The sequence below is a fragment of the Erpetoichthys calabaricus genome, chromosome 1 (assembly GCF_900747795.2).
Source record: "Erpetoichthys calabaricus chromosome 1, fErpCal1.3, whole genome shotgun sequence".
NCBI lineage: Eukaryota > Metazoa > Chordata > Cladistia > Polypteriformes > Polypteridae > Erpetoichthys > Erpetoichthys calabaricus.
The window spans coordinates 313,669,659-313,693,266 of record NC_041394.2 but is presented as its reverse complement, the minus strand read 5'-3'; the positions used below and the strand labels follow the sequence as shown (position 1 = coordinate 313,693,266).

Genomic DNA, 23,608 nt, shown 5'->3' with positions numbered 1-23,608 from the left:
CTTAATAAATAACATCTTTGTGCATTTAGTTCGTGCCCTGTGTTTGTTGTGTTGGGTTTGAGGGGCAACAGTGCCATCTAGTGTCCACACAGGGCAAAACCAAAGTTTGCTAATGATGAACACTGAGGCAAACAAAAGAACTTCTAGAGCAATGTGCCCTGGACAGACGATGCAAAGATATAGCTATTTAGCCACATTACTTACAGACAAGTTTGGTGAAAACCAAAGACAGCATTTGACCAGAAGAACCTGACACCAACTGTAAAGTATTATGGTGTAAATATTATTTGTTGGTGGCACGGTGGCGTAGTGGGCAGCGCTGCTGCCTCGCAGTTAGGAGACCTGGATTCACTTCCCGGGTCCTCCCTTCATAGAGTTTGCATGTTCTCCCTGTGTCTGCGTGGGTTTCCTTTGGGTGCTCCGGTTTCCTCCCACAGTCCAAAGACATGAAGGTTTGGTGCATTGGCAATTCTAAATTGTCCCTAGTGTGTGCTTGGTGTTTGGGGGGGGGGGTGTGTGTGTGTGCCTTGCCCGGGGTTTGTTTCCTGCCTTTGTTTCGCCCTGTGTTGGCTGGGATTGGCTCCAGCAGACCCCTGTAACCCTGTAGTTAGGATATAGCGGGTTGGATAATGGATGGATATTATTTGTTTAGAATTGCTTTACTGTGTTGGCTGACAGTTCACCATCTTAGAATTCACTATGAATTCTTCATTGTACCAGAGGGTGCTTGAGGATAATGTGGGACCATCTGTCAGAAGATTGAAGCTCAACAAAAAGGGGACTTTAAACATGACAATGGACCCTAAACAAACCAGCACATCCACCAAAGAATGGCTGAAAAGAAAGAAATGGATGGTTCTTGAATCGCCAAGTCAAAGCCAAGATCTGAATCCCACTGAGATACTGTGAGGGGATCGGAAACAGGACTCCTCAAACATCTCAGAGCTGAAAAAAAAATTGTATTAAGGAGTGGGAAAAACTTTCTGCAAGCAGATGTTAGAAACTGCTGGACAATTATTGGAAACTAGCCAACCCGCTGCGTAACATCCATCCATCCATCCATTTTCCAACCCGCTGAATCCGACCACAGGGTCACGGGGGTCTGCTGGAGCCAATCCCAGCCAACACAGGGCACAAGGCAGGAACCAATCCTGGGCAGGGTGCCAACCCACCGCAGGACACACACAAACACACTCACACACCAAGCACACACTAGGGCCAATTTAGAATCGCCAATCCACCTAACCTGCATGTCTTTGGACTGTGGGAGGAAACCGGAGCGCCCGGAGGAAACCCACGCAGACACGGGGAGAACATGCAAACTCCACGCAGGGAGGACCCGGGAAGCGAACCCGGGTCCCCAGGTCTCCCAACTGCGAGGCAGCAGCGCTACCCACTGCGCCACCGTGCCGCCCGCTGCGTAACATACGCCGCATAATTATGTATTGATGGGTGAACACTTGCTGAACGACACAGTTGTCCAAATGGGGTGGGTTTGTGGATACCAGTGTGAGTGAATGAAAAGATGGCCCCAGCCCCCCCCCCTCTCTCTCTCTCTCTCAGCAGCACCCGAGCCTCCCCAGCCCCCCCTCTCCCTCTCTCTCTCTCAGCAGAACGCAAGCCTCCCCAGCCCCCCCCTCTCTCAGCAGCACCCGAGCCTCCCCAGCCCCCCCTCTCTCTCTTTCTCTCAGCAGAGCCTCCCCAGCCCCCCCTCTCCCTCTCTCTCTCTCAGCAGAACGCAAGCCTCCCCAGCCCCCCCCACTCTCTCTCTCTCTCAGCAGCACGCAAGCCTCCCCAGCCCCCCCTCTCTCAGCAGCACCCGAGCCTCCCCAGCCCCCCTCTCTCTCTCTCTCTTTCTCAGCAGCACTTGAGCCTCCCCACCCCCCCCCACTCTCTCTCTCTCTCAGCAGCACCCGAGCCTCCCCAGCCCCCCCCCTCTCTCTCTCTCTCAGCAGCACGCAAGCCTCCCCAGCCCCCCCCCCCCTCTCTCTCTCAGCAGCAGGCAAGCCTCCCCAGCCCCCCCCCCCTCTTCCTCTCTCAGGAGCACGCGAGCCTCCCCAGCCCCCCCTCTCTCTCTCAGCAGCACGCAAGCCCCCTCCCCTTCTGTCTCTCAGAAGCACGGGAGCCCTCTCTCTCTGTAACATTGCAGCAGTTGTATAAACACTTTTTTTTAAATGAGTTTTAAGCACAGGGGAAAAAAAAGGAACATTTCAACAAATCCGAACTTTATTTAAAAGCCAAGCAAGATAGTAACATTGCAGGAGTTCACCATTTTTAATCAGGCGACTGACAGTAGTGGAGCCAGACACAGAGAAGGTCAGCTGCAGAGAGAGCGTCTCGACTGTTGCAGGGCGGTGAAGCAGGTGAGACGCTAATAAAAAAGAGGCACAGGGTTTACTGGTTTTAAAAGACTGCTTCATTGTGTTTTAACCTCAGTTTTAAAGGATTGTCGCGCTGCCTGTGTTTGTGTGACTGTGTCGCGCTGCCTGTGTGTGCCTCTGTCTCTCTCTGGTGCTGCCTCTGTGTGAACCAAGGTTCCACTGAGGTTGACTAATGAAAAGTCAACGTGGCTCAGAGCTGTATGTACACTGTGGCACAGACAAACAGAAATGACGGCATGTTTTCGGAGGTGTCGCGTCCAACTTGGTGGGCGTGGCTCTGTGAGTTGTCGTTGTATCCAATGGGCTTAGAGTTGGTGGGCGTGGCTCCTTCCTGCTTGCGCCATGGGTGTCTTACTTGTCGGCAGCTTAGTGAATCCATGCCCCCTTCCGGCGTGCTTTCCATGGTTGTCTTGCCTTAGTGAATTATATATATAGATGTTTCTGCAAAAGGGGGTAATACCAGGCATTACAGCCAAAGGTATGCTTACCTTTACTACAGATGGAAATGGCATATCTGTTCATTTTTTCTTGAATAAATAAATTATTACAAAGTCAATTTTTCATTGTTTCTTTTTTAAATTACATCATCTTTATTTAAAGATACTGCTTGAATGAAAATCAAATATTGATATATCCACATATGTTAAAAAAGAAAAAAACATTTCATGGGGTATACTTACTTTTTCACATAACTGTACCTTCACGTTAAGCTTACTAGCTTAAAGTTACTTTGATTAGTCTGATCACCCTTTTTATATAATGTGATAATATTTGCTAGCCTCCAGTCTATGCGCCAAGGATCTATCTATCTATCTATCTATCTATCTATCTATCTATCTATCTATCTATCTATCTATCTATCTATCTATCTATCTATCTATCTATCTGTCTGTCTGTCTGTCTGTCTGTCTGTCTGTCTGTCTGTGCTGCCCTACAATAAACCCTTCATTGCTGTATTTGCAGTGTATCTGAGTGTCACTCCAGGATTACATCTTGTTGAGAGTGTCTCAAATTGTCAATGTTAAACTGATTAGGAAAAAGCACTAACGCCACAACAGAAACCAGTAGTTGAAATAAATGCTTTAGAAGAAATCAATGATTTCTTCTGATTAGCCATTGGGTGACTACAGGATCATCAGGTAATTGATGGTCTGAATATTCTTATTTATCGATAATGAAAATGATACTAAAATTGGACCTGGGCAGTATTGTGGCTCAGTGGTTAACACTACTTTCTAAACAGCCCCAAAGACCTGGCTTCAAACCTCTCCTCATTTCTACTGTATGTGGGGTTTTCCTCCAAGTACTCTCTCCTTCCATATTCCAAACATGTGTATGTAGGCCCTCTGTTCAACTGCCACACAAGTTACTTCCAGCACTGGTGCCATTGTCGGATCATTGCAACCCCAAACTAGATAAGATGGTTTGATCATTGGATCTTTATTAATATATATATATATATATATATATATATATATATATATATATATATATATATATATATATATATATATATATATAAAAAGAACATATATACATACATATATATTCTGCCACTTCTGGCTAATGATTAAACTTTATTGGGCCATCTTTATTGGGCCATCAAAATTTAAAAAGACACAATTATTGAAAATCAGAAAAATATAAACTAGAAAAAAAGACTTTCCAATTAATAGAGCAACATTATTTTTTGGCCATAAATAAGAAGCAATACCATAAACAATAGGAATTTGACATTTATCAGTACACTAGTATCCTTCAGTATCAAACAATGCATACAGATTGGTGTCACCATATGCATAAGCACTACATGCAATTAAAATCAAGAAAGTGGGTTTCTGGAAAAAACAGTTTACAGATTAGAAAGCAAAATATCTGACAAGCTTGGGTGATCACACTAAAAGCAGAAACATCCTGACATTACAGGACACTGGCTTTAAATTCTATGTGCTGTTAGAAAAGAAGGCAGACAGAGAAAGAAGAACTCATTATGGTGGTGGTGGTCATTACTACTGATTTATATAAAGACCTGCAGAACGGCTGCAGTTGTGGTTTTTCTGTTCTTCAAAATGAAGCCAACCATTTGACAAGTCTGGAAAGAACACCAGGATGGGGTATAACTGATCTCTACCCTGTCAAGGTCTGTTCAGCTCTAGGAAGAAGGTTGATGCAAGAGTTCAGCTGCAGGAGAAAGGCAGTCAAGACAGAAGAAAGGAGACATGAATATAAAAAGGGTGTCTGAAATAAGAGAAGGTGGGCCCAAGAGGGGTTGACAAGGGTTTGTATTTTATCTTCATTATTTGTTAACTTTTTCATTAATTCAGGTTTATGATATTTGAAAATAGGGTTTATACTTGATTATTTTAAAGGAAGAAAAGGAAATATGATGACTCTATACAAAAGTCCATTTGACTGATAAAACAAATACAGTAAGTAGTAAAACAAACAGGTATTTTTAAGAGCATCATACCCATGAACACTGTATACAGACCTCAGCACACACAGGGTGGATGCCAATGGTGTTATCAAGCTGAACCTTCGTCATTCCACATTTCATTGCAACTGCAAAGCCCTGAGTTATTTCACCAGCATTTGGTCCCAGGATATGAAAACCTACAATTCTGTCCTGAAAACAAAAAATGAAAGCAGATTAATAGGTTTAATCCAAACCAGTCTGTTTATAAGGCCAAATAACATTTGGAAGTAGCAGACATGCAGAATGCAAGTAACCTTTACTGTATGTGTTATATTTATTGTTATAGCTTCCAGGTAAAACTATTTTTTCTACTAATAATGATAATACTGCTTTTGGCTCAGTAAGATAATACAAGCTGCTACGGAAGTGCAAAGAGGATGTTTTGAGTGCATGAATTTCAGCATACCTAAAGCTGCAAACAAGGCATTGAAAGCATAAATTCAGAAAGACCATACATACATCTTTGTCAAAGAAAGAGAGGCAGAATAAAGAGTAACATTAAATACAAGAACCCTACATTAAAATAAAAAAGCAGTGTCAAGGACTGTCATAAATTAGCCAAGTATCAACTCTACTGAATCATAAAGGAAGAAAGGTGAAATTGAGCAAATGATTTGGTGCAGTATCGCACAGGATGATGGCCTATTGCTCATCCATTATTGAGCCTTCTCAATTCAATCCAGGGTCATGGGGAGCTGGACGCTGTCCCAGTGGTATTGGCCACTAGTCCATCACATGCCACACTCAAACTTGCACTCAAACTCACTCATACTGTGCCAATTTCACTTAAACTGGCATAAACATTTTTTGGATGTGGAAGTAAAACTGGAGTCTATAGATAAAAAGGTAAAACAATACGATGAGAATGAGCACATTCCACAAAGACAGCTGGGATTTAAACCCAAAATTGTGGAAATATGGAGGTGCTGTTTGACTATTGCAAATAAATGGATGCACATTTTGGAAAAAAAACAAAAAAAAAACAGTACCCCTTCAGCTGTATAAATTATTTGCTTTTTTTGGCCACTATTTATCATTCATTTTCAAAAGAGTTAAAGGAAAAATGCAGTTCAACAGGGAGCTTAGACTTTGTGTTCATACAAATGGCCTGAGTGTTTCCAGACATCACAGCTTCTAAGCTGCAATAAGTGTATAAGTTTAATATGTCACTGTGCTCTCTGCAAATATATTTTATAAATCTGCCTTTTTCTACTCACATGCACAGTTGACACAGAGCCAGATTAAGCACAGGGGTTCACCATATGAGAACTGCTAGGCAAGCATTATAAGACAAGACAGTTAGGGACAACTGCAAAATGGGCAATCAGACTAAGGACCATTATATACTATTTTTGTATGTCAAAGTCAGCATGAAACTGTATCCTCTTTTGCCTTGTTTGGAATGGTATGATTCACTAAAGTGGGGTCCTGCACTTGAAGAAAGAGTATAAAGCCTTGGAACATTGCCCGGCACACCTTTGAAGCCGACGGATGGACGAGAGATACCGTCATCCGATCATGAAAATCCTTCCAACACAGCAGTGAAAATGGAAGACTTTACACATCAGGCCCCCTCTCCCGAACTGGGTTCTTGCCATTGGCTTCCTTAGTCTGTTGTGCAGCATAAGCCATCATTAAAGAAAGCTAAGTTATTTCTCTTATGTGATTTCTTTTCAAAAGCCAATATTCATTTCCAGTGTTTTGAAGCATTCACCATTGTTCCTACCAAGAATTTCCAACCTTAGTGAATTTAGACTAGTACCACTTACATCTGAAACCTTGAAAACATTTCAGCACTTCATTTCCACCTGCTGTAAATCTTACATTTCCTCATTAACAGACTTTCTAGAATGTGTACCCACCAAGTGGACCGTAATGTCTGTCTTTTTTTATCGACATCAGCTCATCTCTCTACCACGATCATCTGTCTCTCCATTTTCAGAACTTGCTTAGAACATCACAAAGTCTAGCAGCATCAGGTGCAAAGTAGAAATTAACATTAGATGGCACCTGTCCTCTTCAGGACACACTAATACAAACAGAGTCATTCATAAAGGGTTAACCTTACAGCCATGAGTTAACCTTACTTACTTGCCTTTGGAGTTTGAAGGTAGAAATCAGAATACCCAGTGAAATTCCCACACAGGCAGGAAAAATACATGCAAAGTTGGTCACTAGGCCAGAAATCAGACTGGCTATACAAAATAAATTCAAAGATTAAGAAACCCATGTGGCACTGAATGTTAAAATTCCTTTGGAAATGGAAACTGTTACTCACAATCAAAAATTTCACATCTTCCTTTCTGACCTTTAGCAGAGAGATGTCTCAGGCTATGTGCTCTCCATGTTTCTCTCAACATCTTAATTTGTCATATCAGTTCAAATATTTTTTAAGTATACCCACTGTGTCACAGTCAGCCTCATCTCACAAAAGTTTGAATTTCAGTACCATTTGGAAGTGGGTCAACCAATCACTTGGCCAAATAATAATAGCCTTCGGCACAACGAAACACAACCAAAACTTGCAAATCACCCCAATTTCCAGAAAAATTATAATGTTATAACTCTTCTCTTCGTATTGTTGGAAAGGATTTCGTAAAATAAGTAAGACACATTAAAGGGGAGTTACCACTCAGTATTAAAATACATGATGGGAATTAAGGTATGGTTAAATTAAATTCAAAATGTGAGGAAATTAACCTTCTGTACCACTGTAAAATCAAAATCATATTGTTCTACTTTAAGCAGGTGCCAGCCCAGTTTTGCATAAATGGGAACAAATTATATGAGACTGATACGACAATCTGTTAGTTCAAATTGAACTCTTTATGTCGAGCACAGAGAAGCCACCTGCACCTCAGCAGTCTACTTCAATGTTTGTCAGTGAACAAAAACATGTGAATATGCTAGTGCTGTATTATCAAGCTATGATTAACTAAAACATAAATAACATGGTAAAAATTGCATACCAAATTAATAGTGATTATCAAAAATAATACAGAATGCTTCTTTGGTTTGAGCAATCCAAAGGAAAATCTCTTGCTTTATATACAAGTATCACAAGTCTGGAAGCTGCTGGTAACACTCGGCTGCATACAAGGAATCATTTGAGCTTCTGTTAAAGTGAAGAAATACAGGGGCTCAGTACCCTTGCTTGAAGAGTGAAACATACAAGCTGATCATTCTTTGATCAACAAGAAATCTCCAACACTACAAATGAGGTCTTTCTGCAGGGAAAGCAAAGCGGTTTTCTCAGATGATCAGTGCAAGTCACTCCTAGTGTCCTATTGTAGGCCAGGGGTTCCAAAGCTTTTTCTTGGCATACCTACTTCCAGGAACTTAAATATGTTCTGAAGTAATATTAAGTGCTGAACTCTTATTAAGTGCAACTAAATTTAAAATTTCTTAAACTTTTTCCAATATTACATTTAGGGATTTTTATAAGGGTGTGATGAGAGACATTTGCTGTGCATATTAAATAAACAATTGGATGTTCCGGAGTGTACAGGCTCCAGGCAGGTGAAGTGCACATGGGAATGTGAATGTGCCGCTCCAAGTTTGATGGGTGATCAGCTGATCGAACATTTACATGCAAATGCAAGCAGATCAGTTAAGTGCTCCCTGAAGCAGGAGATGGCAGCATCCAATTGGTGCATAAAAGGGAGCCTGAGCAGGAAATGAGGAGGCGGGCTTTAGGAAAAAAGAGCAATGAGTAAGAGAGCAGTATTGGCTGTCTGAGCCATTGTGAGGGAGAAGAGGCAGAGTGGTCAGCAGCCCCATGCAGGAGCAAAGAATCAGTGTTCCAGGGGTGGATTGACACCTGCTAAATATACAGAGGAGCAGGGAACGATGGTGGAGGTGACCTTCTAGAGATCCCTAAGATGCTAGGAGAGCATAGTGGAAAATGGAGGGACAGCTGGCTTAGAATGTCAGGCAAATGCTGATGGAGGCAACTGTGGCAAAAGCAGGAGGATGTGACCGTGGTGTCTCCGCCGGCTGGAGGACTTGAGCAGGTAGAGTTGGGAAGATGGAGGCTGGAAAATGTGCTGGGCTCGGGAAGCATAAAAAGAAGAGAAAGAACCTGATGAATGCATGGTTCTATCATTTGGATTATTTATTGGATTTTAACTCACAGACAGACACTGTTTTTTATGGATTATTTATTTAATGACATTTTTTGGAGAACTGCACTTTGGACACTATTGTTTGGTTTTAATAAAAACATAAAACATTTGCAGCTTACCCTTGCTGCCTGTGACTGTCCTCATTTGCCTGCTTCATCTTTGGCTTTATTATTGGCGGTCCTGGATTGAAACTGCCAAAGACTGTGGAGCTAACCTGGACCGTCACAAAGAGATTTGTGTTATCCTGTAAATTTTCGCATGTATACCCAATATATATATATATATATAAATATATATATATATATATATATATATATATATATATATATATACACAGTGAGGAACATAAGTATTTGAACACCCTGTGATTTTGCAAGTTCTCCCACTTAGAAATCATGGAGGGGTCTGAAATTCACATTGTAGGTGCATTCCCACTGTGCGAGACAGAATGTAAAAAAAAATTCAGGAAATCACATTGTATGATTTGTACAGAATTTATTTGTATTGCACTGCTGCACATAAGTTTGAACACCTGAGAAAATCAGTGTTAATATTTGGTACAGAAGCCTTTGTTTGCAATTACAGAGGTCAAACGTTCTTGACCAGGTTTGCACACACTGCAACAGGGATTTTGGCCCACTCCTCCACACAGATCTCCTCTAGATTTGTCAGGTTCCGGGGCTGGCGCTGAGCAACACAGAGTTTCAGCTACCTCCAAAGATTTTCGATTGGATTTAGGTCTGGAGACTGGCTAGGCCACAATGCACAATAAAATCAAATGAAATGTTAGATTTTCTTTTTAATTTCTTCAGTATTATTCTGTCAGTTACTTTATAAAGCAGTTCTAAAAATGAAGGTAGACCAGACAAGTTTAGTCAGTCAGTCATTTTCCAACCCGCTATATCCTAACACAGGGGTCTCCTGGAGCCAATCCCAGCGTGCAAGGCAGGAACAAATCCCAGGCAGAGTGCCAGCCCACCGAAGAGCACACACTAGGGACAATGTAGGATGGCCAATGCACCTAACCTGCATGTCTTTGGACTGTGGGAGGGAACCCACGCAGACAACATGCAAACTCCATGCAGGGAGGACCCAGGTCTCCTTACTGCGAGGCATCAGCACTACCACTGCGCCACCCTGAAACAAGTTTAACAAACCTCAAAATATTGTAAAATAGGTGGAACGGACCTGAGAGACAAAGAAATAAAGAAAGAGAAACGTCACAGAAGGCAAGAGTAGACAGAGGCCTGTGAGAGCAGGCAGAAAGAGAACATGTATCTGTTAGGATATTCTCCTTTGCCAAAAGAAGTCTTGGTGCGTGATTCAAAGGGAATCTTGGTTTTAGTTTGAATTGGCTTACTAAGGTGGAGAGTGAAAGACAGTAAGAGGAAGATTTTTCTTCCTTTTTGGTGAGAGCAGTACTCTCTAGTCTCTTCTTTTAACAGTTTTAACTATTTTAATGCTCACCCTACTTTTCCCCAATTCATACTACATTTATAGATTAGATGTCTTTGCCCTTTTCACCAACTTCATACCAGCTCTTTGTTTTTTTCATCGTACACCCACCCATCTTCTCAAGTTCTCCACCACTAATATTACTGTGTTCACTATAATCTGCCCTTCCTGTCTGTCTGTTGCAATGACATCCACCATTTATTCACCTGTTCAGGCTAAATTCTCTACTTTCAATCCATCTGTAAAAACTACCTTTTTCTCTCCAAAACATTACAGGTTAAGTGTCTCTGCCCAACTACATCAGCCCCTTACTGAAAGCAATCCGTTTGAATCCTCAGAATCAGATTTTCATTTTTAGCATTGCACTGAAATGTCTCTTGCACTATGAACTATCTACTGTAGCTCTTGTCACTGCTCTGACATGAATAATCGTAATATTTTACTTGATCTCTTAATAACTATATCAGTCTTACTGGACTGTGCATCACAAGGATATGCTCTGACTCAGGAAGCATGCTTATTGCGAAACCAAAATAAATCACTAAACTGCAGGTTTTGTGAGTGTAATCTGATAACAAGAGGTATTACTGTACATAATGATGAGCTAATATGTCTGCACAGATCCTTTCACCAGTATTGCCAAGTCCGTGGTTTTCTCGCCCAGTTAGACTACTTTTGATTGTCATTTGTGGGAAAAATGGGCTTTCACAGGTTGTGTTTTTTTGGGGTTTCTTTTTTAAAAACAATGCAGTATTTTGGGCTATATTTCAACTCCCATCCATGAATTTTTACCAGGTTTTCATCCATCTGGCACACCTTTCCCTACTACTCGTACTTGTATATGCACTTTATCGTTGTAAAACCTTTGAGCAGACCTCCCTGTTGTGTGGTGGTATATGCCCATTCTATCATTCTGAAATATATGTACCTAACCCTCTCTTTCTGACAAATTTCCGCTTTCCAGTGTGTCATTTTGTCTACCTCAGGCATTGGGAAATTTATTGGTCAAATTCACTATTTTTAAGCTGTCTGTGGGTAATAATTTTTTAGGAACCTAGAAACCCAGTCTTTCATGCAAAAAGGTCTTAAAATACAATAAATGTTTCAGCTTGGAACCTCAAACTGAACCTTTTTTATTCAGATGGCAAAAATAGCATACCTACAGTATAAGCAGCCAGCAGCCACTGGATTTTTAACTTGAAAAGAACTTTGATTCAGTCTCTAAAGTATAGATTTCCAACCTTAGCCCTGGAGACACATTCTCCTAATGCAAAATAAGAGAAGAAAACGGCCAGCTAATTAAACAATGAGATCAATTAGAAGTAGCACTGGCCCATTAATTTGTAAAACTGACTGGAGTAAAAACCTGCATCCATTGTTGTAACCCAGGAACGACCCCGACAGCCCCTGTCATAGGCTGTTAACACGCTTACTTCAAAGGACACACACAGCGTCGCTGGCACGTTCAGTATTGTCAGCACTAGTGGACAAGAACGGTCGTCCGAGTTGTTCTTCATCTGTGACACTTGTGTAGACATTCTTAAAATTTTTAATTCATTTCCTGAACTTGGCTGTGGCAACACATCAACGACATGGATATGTACTCCTGACACATCTTTAGCCCACAATAAATAATAAGTAACAGCATTTTGTTCTTTCTTGGTTTATTTAGAAACGGTAATTTCCATGTCAACAACAGTATAGCAATATTTTACGAGACCAGTTTGTACCTGTGTCAACTTAGACAGAGTCCACACACAAATGCCCAAGTACCATTTCAGCTAACAGTATAAAAATGTTTCTGGTATTAAAACAACCACATTAGAGTTAATTTTTCGGGTTGATGCCCTACACGATGTGTACCACTTATGTTGCACTTACAGCACATATGACATTTACTAATTTGTCTTTAGTCTCTTCACTACAATTTCATCCTCTAAAAATGAAGGGTCCTCACTGTCTCTCTAAAGGACATTTGGCAAACTTATTTAGAACAATTTCTATTACAACACAAGGAAGCTCTCTCATTCTAAAGTTTAGTAATGCTGAACTCAAGGTGCTGAATGTGTGGGAATCTTTTATAGAAATAGGCTTCCTGTAAACAAGCTTCCCAATATCAAACAAGAGTGGCATTATACTTTTTATATTTGAAACTGTCTAATATTATTTTTTGGAGACAATAAGTATGAAGTTACTGCAATCCATTTGAAGTGGGAAGTTGGAATTTCTGAGTTCCTGCTTGGAGTTTTCAAGTAGATTGCCCCCTTAAGACATATTTCCAACTAGGGATCTCAGGACTGGTGTGTCAAGTCCATGTTTGCCCGACTTCACCTCATGATGTCAATCCAAAGTGGCACCAAACACCGCAAACTTTACTGAAAGCTGTAGTGGACATCTCTGTCCAACTTCATGTTGGTATTGTGTTTGGATAGGCAAAATAACACATAATGCTGCATTGTTATCAACTGCAATTTATTCCGATGGAGCAAGCACAACAATGGTTTTCCTGGATGTGTCAGCTTGGATGTGACGTCATTCCCAACTCTGACATCCAACTTCCGAGGTAAATGGACTTCTGCCTCTGCCATTGTCTCTGTTTCTGTTCGCCAATGAAATCTTACCTATGTATTACGTATTATGGCTTTTGGACATTTGATTAAGTATACGTTTGTCTGATGTGTGCCACCTGATTTTGTAGTCTTCATATGCCTGGCATACCAATAACTGCATTAGATGACTACTGGCTAAGTGAATTATTTGTTAAAATTGCAGAATGACTTTGTGTTTCAGCTGTTTTGCATTCCCTTATGTACTTTAGGGTGGAAAGACACAATCATCACTTTAAACACTTTCAGCACTTGTCACGCATGAGGTTTTACTTCCATAGCAGATTAAATTATTAGTTGTGTCTAATTCACTAGTTGAGTAATATGAAAACATTATATGTGTTTCCTTTCTTAGTTAATTTAGCTACATGACTCCAGCTTTCTTAATACCAGAAACTCACTCACTAATGGGAAAATATAATTCACATTCTGTTTTTGTTGTCTTTGGGTTAACTTCTTAGTTTGGATTTCTGTGTTTTCTTCTGACTTTTTACCTGTCTCTAACTCCCTTGATTCAACTGACTAAATTAGCTTTATTTAACTAAACGCTCTGTCTTGACAGGCAACAGGCTTGTGTCTTTGAAATGCAGTGCTCTTCTTAATAGGGGTTTAGATAAAAATGGTATTAGATTACAATATCATCAGTAGACGTGTTGTGCTGATGATGCCATTTAATCACCAGCTGTAATCAGCGAATGGGATGTAATACAGTGCAATTGATTAAAGAACCTACATGTACTCAGACACCCTTGTTCCTTGGCAAATGAAGAAACAATAAAACCCTCGAAGTGAAGAAAATCTGTAGAAAGTATTGCAAGGTTCCTCAGTGGCAGAGATCATTCAAAATTTAGAAGCAACTGTTGAGTGAAATACAAGTTTCTACAGAGAGATTCTAAACAAACAAGCAATGCACGGATACACTCCACTATGCTATTAAAATTCACTTAATTAGGAAATATACAAGACTATCTATTTCCAAACAATTTAACATTTAGAGTATAATGATTCTAATACTTACATTATCTTGTTTATTGCAGATTATTTTTGCATAGCATGTATCTTTGCCTTTATTTGGAACTGTCCATTCCAGTGGCCAGAAACTACTGTGGTATACCTGTAAATACAAAGCTATATCATGATGTTCCTTAAAATTATCAAGAACTGCCCATTAGTTTCTGGGTTTGTCAAAATGAAAACATCAGAATTTTATGATGCTTTTTAAATCAATTAATATTTGCTAAAGTAGCATCTCCAACTGTAATTGGGTGTTGTTCTAAGGCAGAGGATCCATCTCACACAAGTAACACCTGGGGAACTCAGGGAGAAAATATAGGGGCTCTTTCAACTAAATACAATGGCCCTTTAAATGAAGTAAAAGTTAATCACAAGAGTAATGCAAACAGGGTCCCCATGAGGGATCTGTCAGGATTAGGACTGGGCTCTGCCTTTAGGGCCTCCTTTTGCCTACATTCTGCTCCATGTCTGTTGTGGAACAACCCTGGATTCCACCCTGCAACAGGATTTTTACTTATTTTTTTTACCTATTTTTATTTTTTGCTTGTGCAATTAGTTTATTTAGTTTTCTATTTTTTAAATATTGATTTACTTCATCTACTTTTCTAGAACCCACTTAAACTCAGGAAACAGCATTGGATGGATTTTTACATTTTTTCATTCACTTATTTCAGCAGGTATGCATTAATACATTTATCTAATATATACTGTATTTATTAAAGCACAACTATGTATTTCAACATGTTTTCACTTATTTAATTTCCTTTAATTAATTAATTAGTTTCAAGGTTCATTCATGTATACTTGTAACTTTTATAGTCTCCGTATAACATTTTACTAGGTTTCGATTCAGTTTTGTTATCCATAATAGCTCTAGATCATACCTCTATATTTTCCTCTCCAAACGCCTCGATAGCTTTTTCCTCAGACCGGCCACAGGCTCCATATTCTAGAGGTGTGAACACTGTAGTTGGAACATTATTGTAGTCACACTTAAGAAAATGAAAATATAAACAAACATTAGATATTTTATCACCAGTTTAGTAATTTGAATAATGTCATATAATTATTTACAGAATTATTGAAATCAAAAGGACACAGTCTGAAAGTAAGAGCAAAAGATAAAGAAGTTTAAAAATGTGTGCTGATACCTCATTTTTAAAAGACATACATTATCAAATAAGGATATTTTGCTGGGGTGGACAAAAAGTAAACATATTAAGGCAAGAGTCACAGATGCTGTTATGATTGGGCCCAAATGTGTTGGTCACAAAAGCCAAAAAATCTTGTATCCACATAATTATTTAATTTAAAACTTAATATCAGAGATACAGTATAAAGAATAATATTTATTGACCCAACTGGGTTGCAACCCTGTCTAAAAGGATTCTTTTCTCAATTTCATTTCATCCACAGGACTGCCACATATTTACATAAACACCTTCTATAACAAGGTAATTGAAGCCCTGATGACTACAGCAGCAACTTTTTTTGAACTTTAACCCCAAATTAAGAAACTAATATAATAGTTATGAAATTTATTAACACTTAATAATTAACTAAAACAGACAAATTTATGATAAAGAAAAGAAGATATAGACATCTTCTTTCCAGCAGATCACATTCAATTCAGTTGAGTTGACTTTTGTAAAGTACTATTCACTAAGTACAGACTCAACAATGCTTACACATATTTGCATATATAATATGTATGGGTGTCCAGGAGAAAGGACAAGCATCCTGGATGGGATAACAGAAGGTTTCATACCCAGGCAGGAAGCCATAATGTAAAGACTGGGAAAATGGACTCACCAGGAGCAGGTCATTCCCCCACATGGCAAGTGGCAGTGTTCCTTGGGGTGAAACCCATTTAAGACACCTGCAGGGTTGCACAGGAAATGCTGGGTGCTGCCTTGGGAGGCCTGCCCTGGTTCCCGCATGACCAGGAAGTACTCCGGACAACTTGAAGAGAACACCGGAAGCAGTTCCCAGTTTGACTTTAAAGGAAAGCCCGTTGCCTCAGTTTAATGAGTCAGAGTCGAGAGGCAGTGGGCTATGCTCTTGGAGGAGGTAGGTGGATTGTGCTTGGTACTTTATTTTGTTATTATTCCTACGAAGAAGGCATTACCGCTCAATAAAATCCTTTATTTGAGTTGGAAGTGTGTCTGGGCATTATTGCATCCAAGGTTTGGGGCTCTCTAGCACCGCCTTGTGGTTACATATGATAAAAATAAAGTACAAAACCTGATAACAATTACATACATAAATGCATATATCAAGGCAAACAAATACTAAAACAGAACTTAATCTCATGTGTGAATACTAGAAAGTAGTTTTTTGATTAGGAACATCAAAATTTAAATGGAAATTGAGAAGCAAAGACTGTAGAGGCAAAAAAATGTTTGTCCTACAATGAAAATGATACAATTATCTAAGTTAAATGAAACTGTACAAGCAAATTTTAAACCAAAACTCCAAAAATAAGAGCCATAAATAAGAAGTTAAATTAGAGTTAATGACAGAATTAGCCTTTGATTAAAATTCAAACACACAGTTCTAAGGGTTATGAAGAAGAAAAAAAAAATCAGGTACTACTGGTGGAAGAGATTTGGAGCAGCACTGATACAGCGCATCGCCTCACCCACCACTTTACAAACCACCTCAGGATCCCAGATTAGGACCCAAGTGCAGCCATGCAATGGGTGACACCTCAGCACCACAGATGAAATGGAACAGTGTGAGAGTTTTTTTATAGAGGCTGGAGTGCAAATTCTGCCACCAACTCCCAAGCTTTCCCTGCAGGTTGGAGGGTGGCCTTCATAGAATTATTGGTTAAAAGAGAGGCACACATGATTTTTGTACATAACAAAACATAAATGTCACTGTACTTTTTACCTCAGTGTTTTGCCCTCCATACAGCCTTCTTGCCAGAAGTCGCCCAGCTTGAATTGCCACAGGTGTCAGCTCCAACTTGCCCTCCAATATGTCTCCAATAGCATAGATGTGTGGCACATTTGTTTGCTCTTTCTCATTCACAGGCACTTTTCCTGTCCTAATCAAGTAGGAAGTGTGAAAAGAAAGTGTTTTCCTTCAGTTGTTTCAGAGCCAGAATAATGCCTAAAGATGTTCTTGCATATTAAAAAAAAACGTGCTGTATAGTGCATTTATAAAACACATTCACAAAAGAACAAAAGTAAATACGCCTCCCAAATTTAAACACTTTGGTCAGATTTCAGTTCTTTGCCTTTGCCAAGAACACTAAGTTAGATGTACCCTTGAGCTTTCTGTAGCCCTTAAATTCCACTCAGATATTTTGCAGGTGGCCTGTTTTAAGCTGACAACACAGTCTCACCCCATCTATTCTGAAACTGTGGGCAGGCACTGTCATGACTGTTTGAATTTGTCCACAAGTGAATAATTCAAAATTATTGTTTGTAGTCAATTACCATGCTGGTCAAAAAAAAGAATTTCTGTTATTAAGAAAGCAAACTTTAGAGAAGCAAACAAACTCTGAGTTGTAACCACATTTTTTGGTGCTTTACCCTTCCCATTTAAACAAAACAAAACTGAAGCTAAACCCTCTGATTATAGAAGGTTCAAAGAAGATGTGGCATTAAAAAATGAGTCATAAAAATAAATTATTAGTGCTAAATGCTAAAGCTGTGATGACACACTTTCTAAATAATGCATTCATTCATGCAAATGCAGTTACTCTTCAACCAATCAAATCAAGTCTGTGATGCACAATTCCGTAATACATCATATGAACAAACAATCAAAATTAAATGACTTAAATCATAATAGCATATGCAAAAAGTAAGGTGACAATCAAGCATGACTAGATCAGAAGGTATTTCCTTCCACATTCATAAGCACATGGATTTGTTCCACTTCCATTACTAGTTTTCATCTCTTTCTTAAGACCGCGCAACACTTGTACCACTTCCTTGTATTGGAAGAACAATTCTTTTAAAATAACTGTGTCATAAACTTATGTTTTGTCTTTCTGAAGTCATTTGGCTACATTATGGTAGTGATGTCACCTTGACGCCACACTGTATTGCGTACTTGGATGTTTATCACAATTTTGTGATGATTTTGCATTTCTGTGGCCCTGTTATTTGCAGTTGCTATGCTTGCTGCTGATCATGTGACATGTGCTCTTGCTCATATTACGCCACTTTCTCATTTTTGGATTGAGAATTTTTGATTTATATGTGCTCAGTTTTTATTCTTTAGTTGTTGTTCTTTTGGCTTACTTAAGGTATTGTTCTTCAGATTCTGGATTCACGTTGGACTCTGCCTGCTAATATAAGAGATGCCACTTCAGTCTCAGCTTTTTAATCAAGGCTGAAGTCTCACAACTTTAGTCTAGCATACCCTGACTAGAGCTTCTGATTAGCTGTGCATCCCGCATTTCTGTTAGTTATTTGAAAGCACGGGGTGCTCCTGTTCTACTGCCAGGCTGCTCTCCTGCATCTTGGATAAAGGAGCTTTGGAATCATTAGACAGAAAGATTCTCTCATCAAATCGGAGGACCAGCACACACTCCACTATAGAAAACCAAGGAAGGGATAGGTAGCCAGTTGCCCAACGTGTCCAGGACTGTGACTGTGTCTGTCTTATGTCTTTGGCTTTTTCTTTTATACTTTTAATTTCCTTTGTATTCAGCTAGCCATAATTCATCAGTTAATCAATGGAGAGACATTGTTGGTTTTCATTTACGTTTAGTTGGTTTCTATATTGTTCTTCGTGTGTTTTAACAACTCTATATGTGTACTAATTCTGTATTTAGTAATTAGTACAATCTACACTTGTATTGCAATTGTGAATTGTTCATAGCTAAAATACACTTGCACTCAGTAAAGAGTGCTATTCAAGAATATGTTTTTTTGTATTACATTGTTTTTATAATGTTTTAAGTTGTTCCTTTTTAAAGCAGCATTCTGTTTTTTGTTGTTTTGGAAGCTTGCATATTGTAATCGGTTTAGTTAGCCAATAAAAGGCGTCATATTGCTTGACTTCTCAACAGCTTGAAAAGCTAACACCTTGCCAAAACAATTCAATCAAAAATCTGACAATAATGCACATGAAGTGTTAACTGAACTGAAAACAAGCACAGAATTGTAGGGTACGATTACATTTTAAAAATAATCAGTACAACAGTGTGGTCACCCACCCTCACATATGTTTATTCTAAGTGGCCCAGTTCCTTTATGAATTTGAGAACCCATGTTGTACAGTAAACACAGTAAACATCCATTTTTGTCCAGCATTTCACCAGTTTAATATCATCATCAAACTTAACCAGCTTTTTAGACACATATGTGTCGGCACTTCAAGACACTGGATTGACTCATAGAATAATTTCACAGCATCTTTCTATAAAGTGACTACAGATGACAGACAGAGACCACAAGCTGATAAGGCCATTTATTTTACCTGCCATAATCAGATTCAATCTTTTTCTTAAACATTGCAATTCCTCTTTATTCTATAATCCGTTTTACATGAACTGCTTAGTTCCACTCATCGGTCCGGGACTAATTTGCTAAGACACCACAATGATGAACAATGTTAGCTTACTTTTCATTAAGTTTCACTCCGACATTTTCCAGTCCAATTGAGTGAGTGCAGGCATCTCTTCCAATCGCAAGTAAAACCTACAGTGCAGAGGTCAATGTTATTACATGGAAATAGAAAGTAGGCATTAGGAAATCTATACCAGTTTTTCCTAAAGAGGCCATGCATTTATTATATACATAGGACATATGCATTGAAAAATACATGCATTGAAGAACTTTGTGTTTAAATGATTTCAGATGGTAAATGGAAAAAAGGAAACTTTTTAACAAGGAAAGAGAGAGTAGTCATCTTAACACAGTTTGTCAATCTCTGTTTAGCTAATAAGATGAAAATACTATTGATTCAGGACCTGAGGGGCCTCACGGTGTGCCTTTCACCTGCACTGTTTGCATGCTTTAATTCATTCATTCATTTACTTATTTGGCTGACACCTTTATCCAAGGCGACTTCCAACATTTATGATACAACTGATTACATTTCTTTTGTTTTTCCCATTGCAGCACAGGCAGGTCAAATGACTTGCTCATGATTGATCCACAGGAATGTCATCTCATTTTCTAACCTGCTTAATCCAAGGGAGCTGGAGCCTATCACAGCTAGCACAGGGCACAAGGCAGGAAGAAACAATGGACATGGTGCCAGTCCATCACAGGGCAAACACTCACACACTCACCTATACCAAACACACACTAGGATCAATTCAGTGTCGCCAATCCACCTAATCTGTATGTCTTTGGACAGAAAACACGGGGAGAACATACCCACTCTGTGCAGGGAGGACCTAGGAAGAAAACCCTGGTCTTCTTACTGCGAGGCAGCAGTGCTATTACTGTGCCACCATGACGTCCTCCAAAGAAATGTGAAATGTAATATTGATCAACTTCTCTCTGTGGCTTTGTTAAAAACTCTCCTTCTGTCTCAACCTTATAAAAGATTCAAAACTTTCCCTCTTTCCTCACTGACATATTTTGAGAATATTAATACATTTTCATTTACTTTTTTTTATTACTAACTTATGATTATTGTAATTTGTTTTAATTTAATCTTCTCTGGAAGGCATTTAGTTTAAAATTGCATATAATACAAAAGTCTGAGTGTCTAGGCTTGCAAGTGTCATGGATAAAAACCAAGATCCAGGCCTTTAATGAACTCTTGGGTACAGCCATCAGCAGTGTGTCTGTCTACAGAGTGAGTGTCGACCTTGCTGAAAGGTTTACTTACCTTGGCAGTGACATTCATGTCTCTGGTGACTCATCGTATGAAGTCAGTAGATGAACTGGGATAGCATGGGGGGGTCATGAGGTCGCTGGAAAGGGGTGTGTGGTACTCCTGATATTTTTGCAAAAGCACAAAGGTCCAAGTCCTGGTGCTTCCTGTCTTGCTATATGGTTGCAAGACTTGGACGCTATCCAGTGACCTGAGACGAAGACTGGACTCCTTTGGTACTATGTCTCTCCAGAAAATCCTTGGGTACCGTTGGTTTGACTTTGTGTCGAATGAGCGGTTGCTCATGGAGTCCCGAATGAGGCACATTACCTGCATTGTGAGGCATCGTCATTTACGGCACTACGGCCATGTGGCGCGTTTCCCCGAGGGTGATCTGGCTCATAAGATCCTCATTGTTGGGGACCGAAGTGGCTGGACCAGGCCAAGGGGTCGCCCATGTAATACCTGGCTGCGGCAGATAGAGGGTCATTTCTGGAGGGTGGGACTGGACCGCGTGTCTGCCTGAGGGGCTGCCAACCAGGATCCCGAGCTGTTTTGTTATGTAGTGGGTGTGGCAATGCACTTTACCAGTGCATGCGCCCCAACTTTACTTTACTTGATACAAAAATGTGCATTGTACAGTATTTCCACTGTACACCACAAAGAAAAAAATACATTTATGAAAAAACAGAAATGATAATTATAATGACATTCCAATAATTCACTTTTGGCTAAGTGATGGGGTGTGCTAATAATTTAAAAGGAGTTAGACCTGAGAGATCCAAATCCATTCTCCCAGCCAGCACTGTATAAAGGAGCAACAGAAAGCCCTATATGGGGTGATGGTAAAAAAGAAATACGTACAATAAATATCCACCTTCTAGTGACCAGGCGTGCTAATGTAATGATTATTTTGTATTGGTTGAGTCCTCATCACAATCTGCTCACTTATGGAGAGCATGAGATTGGGTTCTGTTATCCATGTGGAGAAGAAAAAACACCTGTGTGGAACCAAAGGAGAACCCCTCTTGTTTAGGTGACCATTTATTGTTTTGCTTACTTTGCAACAAGACGGCTTCAGATCAGCATGTTACCCTAATAAAGAAGCGTGATAAATAAAATGGCAGACTCACTCAGCCCACCTCATTTGTGATCTATTCATGAGGAGAAACTTTGCAGAGGTCAGAACTCCATTTCCCATCATACATTAAATCAAGTAGCAAATTGACTCAAAATGTCTGTCAATTTAGAATAGCCAAAATAAATGAATTAAGGAAGATATAAACTTAAGCATCTAAAAAACTCTAAATCAAATTGTCCATGCAAAACACAATCCTGGCTTTGTAGAGAAATGCAACATTTCCAGTGTCAGTGAGGTGGGATTGATCGTGTCTTAAACCCATGATAACTGTCCCACTATTACTCAAGAGCTGCTCTTCTATGTAGACTTCCACAGTCTCTTCCAATCATTTTTATAAGTTAAACCAACTTGACGGCAAGTTCCACAGTCAGCTCACACAACTGTATATAATAAAACAACAGAACTGGCAACTGAGTAAATATATCAACAACTGCAGAGATAGTTAGAGCTTTTCATCGGGTTCAAGTTAAAGTCTGTTACATTGATTTTTGAATTACAGAAAAAGTGGTGGAGTTATATATTTGTACTTACAAGCTACAATATCGGTCTGATTATAAACAGATGTAGTTGCAAAAACTTGAAGGAGGAAAAGTTGAAAGAATTAGAGACAGAAAACCGAATAAAATTAGATGAAATGTAAAACATTAACATGAGATAGAACTAAAAGAAGAAGTGAGAACAATTCAGAAGAAGGAACCAACAGACTAAAGACATGAATAAATAACCCAATAGCATGGACTGTACTGGTAGTCCAACATCTAATCCATTACTGAGGAATGATTCCTACATATCTGTTATCCTGGTTTGGAAGCATAATTTATTATAACACCATTGACTAAATTATCAAAATTAATTCTTAGTGGTGGGGCGGCACGGTGGCACAATGGGTAGCGCTGCTGCCTCGCAGTTGGGAGATCTGGGGACCTGGGTTCGATTCCTGGGTCCTCCCTGCATGGAGTTTGCATGTTCTCCCCGTGTCTGCGTGGGTTTCCTCCGGGCGCTCCGGTTTCCTCCCACAGTCCAAAGACATGCAGGTTAGGTGGATTGGCGATTCTAAATTGGCCCTAGTGTGTGCTTGGTGTGTTTGTGTGTGTCCTGCGGTGGGCTGGCACCCTGCCCAGGATTGTTTCCTGCCTTGTGCCCTGTGTTGGCTGGGATTGGCTCCAGCAGACCCTCTTGACCCTGTGTTCGGATTCAGCGGGTTGGAAAATGGATGGATGGATGGAATTCTTAGTGGTTGTTGACTCCTAAATATCTTACAAGAAGAGATGGAGTCCTTTTTGTGTGAAAAACACCAGTTACTGTACTACTGAAATGAATTGAACTACTGAACTTACTGTATTATATTCTCCTTCGTGATTTTCTCCATCTTTAACAGACGTTGCTGTGACTCTTAGCTTTCCTGGTGTGCCTTCTTCAATCCTTTCAATCTGTTGGGAGTATAATAATAATAATAATACATTTTATTTAATAGGCGCCTTTCTTAGTACTCAAGGTCACCTTACAATAAAATGAAACAACATTAGTAAAGTAAAAACAAGAGAATGATTAATCACAAAGCAATAATTAGCAAACAAATAAAGATAACAGTGAATAACAGTGTAGAATTCACAATTGGT

General features: G+C 39.6%; 1 protein-coding gene across 2 annotated transcripts in view; it reads right to left on the bottom strand.

The window, feature by feature from the left end:
• Positions 1 to 23,608, bottom strand: part of LOC114663691 (thioredoxin reductase 1, cytoplasmic-like) — a 119,210-nt gene that overhangs the window by 25,689 nt on the left and 69,913 nt on the right. For both annotated transcript variants that reach the window (XM_051929035.1, XM_028817605.2), the window contains exons 9-14: positions 23,327 to 23,419; positions 19,643 to 19,719; positions 16,952 to 17,108; positions 14,941 to 15,048; positions 14,061 to 14,156; positions 4,873 to 5,007 (exon numbers count right to left, since the gene is read on the bottom strand). In XM_051929035.1, the coding sequence (XP_051784995.1) occupies positions 4,873 to 5,007; positions 14,061 to 14,156; positions 14,941 to 15,048; positions 16,952 to 17,108; positions 19,643 to 19,719; positions 23,327 to 23,419 (666 nt within the window). The remainder of the gene's footprint in view (positions 1 to 4,872; positions 5,008 to 14,060; positions 14,157 to 14,940; positions 15,049 to 16,951; positions 17,109 to 19,642; positions 19,720 to 23,326; positions 23,420 to 23,608) is intronic.